We start from the raw sequence: 10,980 nt of genomic DNA on the forward strand, positions 1-10,980 counted from the left end.
CAGAGCCGAAGCGGGCGGAGCCGAGAGGCGATTCGCCGGATTCGGATGGCCCCGCCCTCCGTCTCGTGTCAGGCGATCACGTGGCCGTCTAGGGCCGAAGGGCGGAGTTCCAGTGGTTTACAGCAGCGCGCGCTAGCATTCCTGCGGCTGCGGGGACGAACGCGTGTTGCCTGTGGACCTCACGCGAGGCGCCGGAGCCACAACTACGTGAGTTCGCTACAAGGATTGCCCGCTTCCATCCAGTAAGTGTGAGAGAGGTGACCGGAGTGGGTCCGCGGGGGCTGCTAGACTAGCCGCTTTGGGCTCCCACCGGCCGGAAGTCGGGTACTCGTGTGACAGCTGCCGGGCCGCTGCCGGGGTCTAAGTGAAGGGGCTGTTGAACGGTCACTGGAGCCGGGACGGGGAGGGAGGTGAGGCTCAGGGCTGCCCCATTGGTTGGATCTGTTTTGGCGCGCTGTCCCGTCCGCGCTCTCTATTGGCTGGCGGGCGCAGTCCCTGTGGCGCGCTCAGCGGTTGGAGGGCCCTGGCGCGCGGCACCGGATCTTCTGCCCAGGTTTTGGTTTCTGGGTCTCTGTCCGTAGGACGAGCTGGCGGGGTCACGGGGCCGTTTGTGTGCAGCTGCTTGGTGTGAGGGCCTCAGCCTGGGCGTGCCTGGCTGTCGGGATGAGGCGGAACATCCACCCTCTTGACCAGTAATTAACTGGCGGTGATCCAAGGGGGTCTGCAAACTGGGCTCATGGGACAAGGTCCCTGAACTCTGAGTCCCCCTTAAGAAAAAAAATTGAACTTGGTGACACTTGGTTTCACCAGTTTATCAGGATTTCCTTGGACCCAGTCCTATGCCAGAGTTTTCAATCTAGTTGTTTAAAAGAACTAGAGAATAAAAAGCAAGGACGCGAGGTTTCTGGCGGGAGTGTGATGAACAAGTGAAGGATTAGACTTGATCCGTGGCTTTCAACTTTTAAAATCTGGACATGTACTACAGAACATTTTTTACATCGCAATTTAGGATGCAACCCTCCAACTAAATTAGAACCTTCACTAAGCAGTATTTATTTCTCATATGCCTTGCACTCTGACGTTTTCTCGTCTGTTTAGTTACATTTTTCTAAACAACCACTGAGTAATTTTGGAATCCCAGGCTGCAACCCGCAGTTTGAAAATCATTGCCTTGGCTCAGCTCGACCAGCATTTGCTTAATATTAACTAGAATAGAAAATAGGGTGCGTCACACAATTAGATTTTCTTTCCTAAACATTTTCGTTTGCGTTTGTGTGTGCTAGGGCACAGTGTAAAGTGTATTCACATGGGATGGGTCATAGACAAAGTTTAAAAGCCACTGCACTGGGTAAAGAAAGGCATGCCACAGAAATCAAGGAGATCTGTTTGAGGGAGAGACATGGCTGGGGAGTTCAAAGTTGGGTTTGGAGTGAGTCCGGCCCAGTGGTGTGGTTAACGGCGTTACATAGCCCTTTGTCTCTTGCTCCCTTTTCTTTGCTTCCACCAGTGTCTCAGTTCATGATGGTGGTTACACATTCCCTACAAATGTAAATGCATAATCTTATTTGATTGGATATTAAATCACTATTAAGTTATTGCTGGTTACCAGAGCCAAGTTTATTATAGCTTAAATCTGCCTTTGAAATAGTAGAGTTAGGATGCTGCTCTTGCCTTGGGCACACCCAAGTATCTGTGTTTTGCTTTTCCTGGTGACTGTTTTTCAGATCTTTTTTTAAAAATTATTTATTTTTGGCTGTGTTGGGTCTTCGTTGCTGTGCGGGGGGGCTTTCTCGTTGAGGGGAGCAGAGGCTACTCTTCACTGTGGTGTGTGTGCTTCTCATTATAGTAGCTTCTCTTGTTGCGGAGTATGGGCCCTACTGGGCTTCAGTAGTTACGGCACGTGGGCTCAGTAGTTGTGGCTCGCGGGCTGTAGAGCGCAGGCTCAGTAGTTGTGGCACATGGGCTTAGTTGCTCCGTGGCATGTGGGATCTTCCCAGACCAGGGCTCAAACTTGTGTCCCCTGCATTGGCAGGCGGATTCTTAACTACTGCTACCAGGGAAGTCCGTTTTTCAGATCTTTGACAGCCCTGTATTTAATCCAGGACACTGTCACGTTTTGTAAGTTTGTTTAGAATACAAATTTTCCCTTTCGTAACAATATTTTTCCAGCCAGAGTTAATTGTATGTGTGTATAAAGATATTAAGTGTCATTAGCTTTAGTCAGTTGTCATTGACAGGGCTGAGTTTGGGTACAGTGAGAAAAGATAGTTCCATCATTTTTTATTGCTACGATTTTTTAATTTTTCTTTGTATGATTGTACTTTCAACAACAACAAAAAACTAGGTTTCACTTTCTGATGCAGACCATATTCTGTTTTTGAATTACTGATCTTCTGTTCTTCACCAGGTGTACAATGAATCACAGTATGAAGCAGAAACAAGAAGGAATCCAAGAGAATGTAAAGGTATGTGATGCAGTCACTTTAATTTGTTATAGAAAGCACGTAGTTAGATGTTTTTTGACATAATTTAGTCAAATTTAACCTGAATATAATTTCTATGAACGTTGAATTAATCAGTTTTTAGTCTGAGGGCAAGTAACTGTTTAAAAATTAATTATGGTTGAATATTAAGATTTCTGATCCACATACATGGGATGTCTTTCCATTTATTTAGGTCTTCTTTACATTCTTTCAACAATGCTTTGTTGAAAGAAAAAAGTTTCAACAAAGTTTTTCGAGTTTTGAGTTTTTCACTTTTTTGTTAAATTTTTTCCTAAGTATTTTATTCTTTTTAATGCTATTGTAGCTGGAATCATTTCCTTAATTAAATTTTTGGGGTGCTCATTGCTACGGTATAGAAGTACTATTGATTTTTGTACCTTGATCTTGTATCTTGCAACCTTGCTAAACTTGTTTATTCTAATAGTTTTTAGTAGATTCCTTAGGATTTTCTATATACAAGAAATGCTTTGTTTCTTTTACTACATTTCATTAAAATCCTTTTTGTGTATCTTCAGATTAGTGTCTTTGACCACAGAGACAGTTTGCATTATATTGTGTATATTTCCAAGGTATATGCTCATTACCATCCAACTTGCTCATTTTGCCACACTTTTTGAATCCCTGTAGTATACTGTCACTGGAAATCATGTTCCAAATGTTTATTCTTATAACAATAAAGACAGAGCTTAATTTTGAATTTGTAATTTTGACTGGCTTTGCTCTTCAGGTTCTAAATGAATTTTCAACTTAGCTAGGGGGTCCTGCCACACAACTTAGACTATATGTATTCTCAGGATTCCTGGGAATGAGACTACATTGTTAAGAAAGTGTACCAGTTTCCAGATTTAAATTCAATAGTATAAATAAAAGCCTTTTTGTAAGTGATAGCAGGTGCTTTTTGATAGGTTGCTTTGTTTACCTTGCCTTAGTATCTTCCTTACATTATTTTTCGTGAATAATTTGCATCGATAATTTGTGAATTTTATTCCATCAGCTTTCATAAAGGGTGATGGCATCTTCCCACTGTGCTTTGTATGTGTGTTTTTAAACTTTTTATTATGAAAATTTTTAAATATTCAAAAATAGAGTCAATAGTATAATCTCATTTTACTTCCCCCATTTTCAACAATTATCAGTATATGGCCAGTCTTGTTTCATCTCCATCTCCATTCACTCCCCCTTTCCTCCACTGAATCAAATCCCAGACAAATAATTTATGTAAATTCAGCAGATTCTAACAGCTAAAGAGAAGTCTAATATTTACTATCTATAGTACAACTATCTGGGATATAAAAGGATCTGGGTTCTGTTTGGTTCTGGTTCTGCCTCCAAAACTGTGATGTTGGGTGAGTTATTTAGCATCTCAGCCTCAGTTTACTCATCTGTAAAATGAGGGAGTTGGACTGAAACTAGGTCTGTAAGAGTACATTTTAGGAGTTCATGGATTCCTTGCCAATTATACACAAAATTCTGTGAGTATGCTCTTTTGTTTTTTTTTGAGGGGGTTCATAGAATCTCAAATTGTTTTCTAAAAAGATTACGACTCAATATATAAGAACCTTTCTGGCTGTAAAGAGCTTATTATTCTAACGCATGATCTATATGAATAAAATGATAATAGCAATATTGCATTTGGACGGCTGGATGCTATAAAGCTTACAGTTGTGAAAGTTAAATCTTGGAAGTGGTCATTTAGCTGGCTTCTTTGGCCTTTATGAGTAGCAAGCATTTAAATAAATTAACACCTCCTATTATTAAGGTTCCAAAGTTGTATTTTCTTCTGTTTGTCTGGACAATGTTGACTAATCTGTAATCTAAATTATATCTGAAATGTTGGTGTAATATTTGTTCTCACAGTAGCCAGCATTTGTTCTTCAGTTAAATGGTGTTCTTCAGTTAAATGGTGAGATAATAATCAGCAGTAGAAACTTTACCGTGAGAAAGGTGAACTCTAGTCCTGTGAAGCACAGTGTGGAATCAGTAACTTTCTCACGCTGCTTCGGTGTCATGTTCTTGCTGACCTTGTTTGAGTATTCACCATTGTTTGCTATCCCGTGGTGGCAGTATAACTAATGATTTTTTGCAAAAATAGAGAGACCTTTTAGATCAGGAAATATACAGGAAGGTATTTACATATTACAAGGAAACGATTTTTTTTCCCAAAACAATAGCTTGTGCATTTTAGAGTGTTTCTATGCCTCAAGCACTGACATTTTCTCTGCTGATGAATGGGCTTGAAGCAAAACTGTTTCTGCAGTCAGGTAAAGATTGAAGGGGGGAAGCAGGTCTTCTTACATGTATAATATTCTTTAAAGTGATATTCTTTTGGTGGATTCATATAAATGTGTTAGGGACTATTCGCAATTTAAAGGAAGCCTGAGATGAATCCTTTTGATTAGGGGAAAGTATTTTGCAGTGTAAATAATTAACCTTTTCCTCCAATTTACCTCTTTTGTGGGTAGCATTAAATGTTATGATGTTTGGTAAATTTCTAGTTTCTGTGTAGAAGATCTTTTTAAGAGGGAATACAAATATTCCTGTTTTACTGGAATTTCATCATACATGGTTTGGAGTACTAGAACTTAATGTTATAGTTTTGTTTTAACTAAACAAATGACTACATGACTATAGCAAGAATGTACATTGAAATGGAAGAAGAGCTACTTGTTTGTGTCAAATTTGGGTAATGTGATTTATTCTTAGAATTTCTTCAAACTTTATTATAATTTCAGGGAAATAATAAGCTTGCTAGTTGATCAAATCATATGTAGCATTATAAAAGTATACAGCAGATCAAACATTAGTGTCCTTAGCATTTTTTTTTCTTTTGTAAATTACGGTGGGATTGAGATGTTAACACTCCATATAGGAACTTAGTAACCAGATAATTCCTTATCTTGACTTTCAGAGTAGTCCTGTTCCAAGAAGAACTCTGAAGATGATTCAGCCTTCTACAGCTGGATCTCTAGTCGGAAGAGAAAATGAGGTGTGTATTATTGAGCTAGAATGGGGTACAGACGATGCTACCTTTACATTAAAAACATTTCAAAGAGTTCCTTCATCAGAAATACCTAAATCATTGAAATTTGGAAATAATTTAAGGATAACAATTGTATATTCCCCACAAAAGTGGTTTTTGTTTTAATTTTTCAATTTAGGAAGTTCAAAAGTGGTATGAATACCTGTAGTAGAACTGGGGATAATGTAATAAGTTATGAGTTAACCTATAGGCATAATGTTTGATTTTTTTTAAGAATAAAATGTTAGATTCAATCATTTACCCCTGTATGTAAATGATGAAATCATGGATGAGGGTTTCTAGACTTTTGAAAATAGTGCCTTTCCATGGTACTGAATCATTTAAATAATAAAAATAAATTCAGCTAAGCCTTAGGCTCAAGTCTAATTCAAAATAGTTGATGTAAATAAAATTCCTAAAATACAACTATACACTTTGGTAGAGTTTTGAATTGTGTAATTTCTTAAAAGGGCCAAAGATATCAGAAAGATAGAGATACGAGTGCTTTCGGTTTTTAAAAAATCTTTATTGGAGTATAATTGCTTTACAACGGTGTGTTAGTTTCTGCTTTATAACAAAGTGAATCAGCTATACATATATCCCCATATCTGAGTGCTTTAGTTTTAATTCATAAGAGACTAAACTGCTTAGCTTTCTTGTTCATTAAACAAAATGACTGATGTATATATTTTCATTATAGTTGGTTAAAAGCTTGTCCAAACGGAAACATTGGAACGACCAGTTAATATCTAAGACTTCCAGCTCTGGAGTTGTTACTGACCCAGAACACAGTGAAAATAAAAATCTTGGAGGCGTCACCCAAGAAGCATTTGATCTTATGATTACAGGTATGGGAAAAAAAAAAAGTGTGTGTGTGTGTGTGTGTGTGTGTGTGTGTGTGTGTATGGCTTTTATCTTAAATTTTTAAATTATAATAAGGGTAAATATTATTTGTTGTACTGTTATGAACTCTTCCCACAGCTTCTTAATTTATTAGATATTTTACTTTTATGTTTTTGATAATTTAAGATTTTTTATGGTGTAAATATATAAAACAGCGTACATTTGGACAGGTCCTACTGTTTGGTAAATCCATGTATGTATGAAATATTAAAGAAAAGGAAAGTGATTAATATGGCAGCTCTGATATTGGACTTATAAGACTTGGAAATAGTCTTTTCAGAAGAAAAATGTATAGAGATAATGAATTTGAAGAAAAGATACCAGGAGAATGAAATAAGGGAACAACAGGAATAATAAAGGGAGTGAAGATGAATAAGCATGTGGCTATAATAAATACTAGTTTTTAATGGCAGTGGAAATCAGAAGAGGAAGTGAATGATGTTTTATAAGTATTATGGAAGGTGATTACTTCTGTCCTAATCATGGGTCATTATTAGTGAGGAAAAAGATTGAGCCAAGAGAAGTTAATTGTCTTACTCAAGGTTATAGTGACATTTGGGCTCATTTTGAGTCCCCTGAGGACAGTAAGGGGAAAAATAAGTAGACAGTGGGATTTCATTTATTGGATTTCATTTATTGGGTTGGCCAAAAAGTTCGTTCAGGTTTTTCTGTAAGATGTTAAAACCCGAATGAACTTTTTGGCCAACCCAATAGAAAGGTTGACTGCATACAAATAAAGAAGCTCTAATAATAATGTAGAATAAACAACAGGATTTGTGACACTCATATCTGATTTGGCTAAAATTAATGAAGATTGATGGGAAAAAAACCACTAAAGTTAATTATGGAAATAAACAACTCAACTATACATTATATTGCTAACATACCACATAGATGAAAAACATTAATCCATGCAACTTGAACACAGAACTCTGACTGTAGACCCTCAGAGGGCTATACTGTGAGGATTAAAAGAACTATAAAGAAATCTTGAATTTAATTTTTGTTGGCAGTGGTATTGGTGTAGTAGCAGTTTGGGTAAAAATTTGTGTATATTTTAGGATTGAGCAAATGAGTAATATGTTGATATTGTTGGGTCCATGGTATGGTTAAGGGAGATACAGTATATAAAGGGGAAGGAAAGGAAGAACTCTGTTGTGGAACTGGAATTGGGAGTGTTGGTATAAACTGATGATTTTTTAAAAAGAACCTTTCCTAACTGCCAATGAAACAGCCCAGAAACAAATGACACCCAAATAATAAGAAGCACAATCACATTCAGTTCTTGGTTTGTAAATACTATTCTCCACTAAAGCTCCCTGGAGAAATGGCTGCTTCCAGCACTGGGGCAGGGAAACTACAGAGTGAGCTTGGAATCTCTTGTGTTAGAAAATACGGAAGTACTCAAAACCTGATGGGTGCCGGTTATAAGGACAAGGAGTCTGCTTGAAGGGATTTCCCCCTGGCTAAATTTGGGGAAATTTGAGCATCAAAATGAATAATGACAAGAATGGATTATAATACATTGAATTAAAAAAGAATACATGAATCCATACTGGTAATTTTCTTTTGAATTGGGGTAGGGAAAGTTCTTTTACAGAATAATGCCAACTACTAAATGTAGAAGGAACAAGAAACATCAGTGGAGGAAAATTGGGTGAAAGGTTGTTAGGGAACTGGATATTAATACCACAGACTCAAAAACTTTACTCCATAGATGATTTATTTGTTACTAAAGGAAAAAAGTATCTTTACAAGGGAGAAATCATCTTAATCAAGTGATCAAATTTAACATCTCCAGTATTGTGACCAATTAGTATGTGCTTCTTTGGTGATACACTGAGAAGGATACAACATTCTTACACAGTGTTCCTGCCAACTTGGTTAGCTTGAATTTAATCATGGAAATGGACAAATCCAAATTTAAGGACAGTGTAAAAATAACTGATCTGGACTTTTCACGAATGTGAATGTTAAATTAAAAAATATGAACACACAAAGCAAATGTTGCAAACACCTTTAACAATCTAGGTTAAAGTTATATGTGTATTGTACTTGTGTTTCAGTTCCTTTGAAGGGATTGAAATCTTCAAGATGTTGGGAAAAACAAGAGAAAAAAACTGATTTGGCTTTCTAACTTTAATCTTTAAAAAAATGGGTATTACTAAGTACTGAATGATATTGTAAACTTTTAAAAAATAGACAAAAAAGTTATTGGTTTTTTTTTTTTTTAGTTATTGGGCTTTTACAGCAGTATATAACAGTAATGATTTTCAAAGTTACATGTAAAACAATTTATTTTAGAAAATCCATCCTCTCAATATTGGAAAGAAGTGGCGGAAAAACGGAGGAAGGCTCTCTATGAAGCACTTAAGGAAAATGAGAAAGTATGTACTGAATATAATTTGTGGAATTTTTAAACATTCCAGGATTATTTTCTTTCTGCTGCCCAGGATATTTTATTAGAGCAATATAAACTAGCTTTAATGTTGTCTTAATAAAAATTTAATTAGGCAACTCTGTTACCAGAACTATTATACAAAAAGAAGCCTATTGTGTTGAGAGCCAAAGACAACACCTTTGTTAGGAACTTTGTGCTAAATGTGTGTCAGCTATATACTTGGAGGCATATAATTTGGTTTATAGCGTAGCAAATCTATGAAAAACTGAACTTTTTGATTTATGTCACATAGCTTCATAAAGAAATTGAACAAAAGGACAATGAAATTGCCCGCCTGAAGAAGGAGAATAAGGAATTGGCAGAAGTAGCAGAACATGTACAGTATATGGCAGAGATAATAGAGGTAGGTATTTTAACATTCACCTGATTCAGAGGCATCTATTTTTCTATAAAGTTGAAGCAGTAGTGTGATCAGAAAGTGTTTGGGCTCTAGAAAGAGATTTCCCGGGTTTGAGTCCTAGCCCCCTACCTAGCACCATTAAGTTTGAGTCAAGCAGGTTATTTATCCTGTCAGGGCTCCATTTTCCTCATTTATAAAATGGGAGTAATAGTGCCTACCTTTATAGGCTTGCTATGAGAATAACAAGTAGAGAATAGGTAGAAAATTGAGAGAATTGCCTGTACATAGTGAGAGCTCAATAATTGTTAGATGCTATTATTATGAAGCAAAAGAACACCTATTTTCTTGTAACAATATAGAAAGGAATACTTACATCTGAAAAATATATGGAAAATTATATTTCACAGTTGTCAAATTTTCAGACAGGTTGTTTTTTTAAAATTTTTATTGGCGTATAGTTGATTAGAGCGTTGCGTTAGTTTCAGGTGTACAGCAAAGTGAATCAGATATATATGTATATATCTCCAGACAGTTTTTAATTTAACTATAATGCCAATGAGATATTACTGTCATTTATAAAACTGGTAATTGGTGTACGAAATAACTTCGGTCGTCTTATCTGACTTTTTTTTTTAATTTGGAAGTAGCTAATGTGTTTGTAAGAATTAGCCTGATGACTGTTACTTTACCAGTCTTAAAAAATAGGTCTTAAACTTATTCATGTCTGCAAAAAATTATCTTGCTGTTGGGGAGGACCTTTTTCATATCAAAACTTCTCTTGCACTGAATTTCTGCCGTACATTTTAGTGCCATGGCAGAACTCACATTTGAAGTTTTCATTTGGAAGTACTGTAGTGGCTCTCTTACCTGCCATGGAAGTATTGGTCCAAAGCAGATGGGAAATTAGGAAACCTGGTCCTTTACTGTAGATAGTTGGAGAAGTACTGATTTAAATTGTATTCTGAAAGCATGTGAGTACTTAAAAAAAAAAAAAAAAGCAAATTTTTAAATACTGTGACTTTGCAGAAATATGATCTAATATGCTTAGCACTTTGATCTAACAAACACTTGACTGCATGTAAGTGAATTTAATATAGAGACATTATGAAATGAACCCTCATTATAACATTGAGGGTCAGTTATATCAGCATACTGATAATGGGCTTGGATTGTGAAGTTTTTACAATAAATTATTGGTTTATTCTTTACAAGAGACTGAATCAAGAACCTCTGGATAACTCTGAATCACCGGATAGTCAGGAATTTGATTCTGAAGAGGAAACTGGTGAGGATTCTGAAGTAGAAGACTCAGAAATTGGTACATGTGCTGAAGAAGTTGTCTCTTCCTCTACAGATGCAAAACCGTGTGTGTGAAATTCAGTAATACTGACTCATGAGAAATATACTGCCAACGTTCACCTCCACTGTAGTTCTTTGTAGCAGAGCAAATAACTTTATAATGAAAACTTGGACTCAGACTTCCTTGTTTGTATCCTGGGGCCCTATTATTGTACTAAAATACAAATACTATGTATTTTTAATCTACGGTGTTGTTTTGTGTAAATAGCATTTTCTCAGTTGTCAGACATGACTTGTGTATATGATAAATAAACTTCAGTCGGTTGAGCTTTGTGTATATCTTGAAGAATGAAGTATAAGGAGTCTGGGTAGAAAATTTGTCTATTTCTGTGCTTTTGTTTTGTTTCCTTTCTAATCTGCTAACTAGCTTGGAGGAAACAAGGGGAAAATGAAT

General features: G+C 36.4%; 1 protein-coding gene across 2 annotated transcripts; it reads left to right on the plus strand.

Moving 5' to 3' along the window:
- Nucleotides 1–100: 100 nt before the first annotated feature.
- On the plus strand, nucleotides 101–10,853 carry GMNN (geminin DNA replication inhibitor). 2 transcript variants are annotated; one of them, XM_027128528.1, is made up of 7 exons: nucleotides 101–242; nucleotides 2,408–2,465; nucleotides 5,413–5,490; nucleotides 6,224–6,371; nucleotides 8,731–8,813; nucleotides 9,120–9,230; nucleotides 10,440–10,853. In XM_027128528.1, exons 2-7 carry the CDS (start codon nucleotides 2,415–2,417, stop codon nucleotides 10,599–10,601), a joined length of 633 nt encoding a protein of 210 aa, XP_026984329.1. In that variant the 5' UTR covers nucleotides 101–242; nucleotides 2,408–2,414; the 3' UTR covers nucleotides 10,602–10,853. The 2 variants fall into 2 exon arrangements, with proteins under 2 accessions (XP_026984329.1, XP_026984330.1); XM_027128529.1 differs by having other exon boundaries at nucleotides 101–207.
- Nucleotides 10,854–10,980: the final 127 nt, after the last annotated feature.

The sequence above is a fragment of the Aethalodelphis obliquidens genome, unplaced genomic scaffold (assembly GCF_003676395.1).
Source record: "Aethalodelphis obliquidens isolate GAN/ISIS:26980383/991018 unplaced genomic scaffold, ASM367639v1 scaffold34, whole genome shotgun sequence".
Taxonomy (NCBI): Eukaryota; Metazoa; Chordata; class Mammalia; order Artiodactyla; family Delphinidae; genus Aethalodelphis; species Aethalodelphis obliquidens.

Coding starts and splice junctions, on each gene's coding strand:
- GMNN (XM_027128528.1), top strand. CDS start 2,415: ATGAATCACAGTATGAAGCAGAAACAAGAAGGAATCCAAGAGAATGTA. Junction 2,466..5,412: donor GAATCCAAGAGAATGTAAAG/GTATGTGATGCA, acceptor CTTGACTTTCAG/AGTAGTCCTGTTCCAAGAAG. Junction 8,814..9,119: donor CACTTAAGGAAAATGAGAAA/GTATGTACTGAA, acceptor TATGTCACATAG/CTTCATAAAGAAATTGAACA.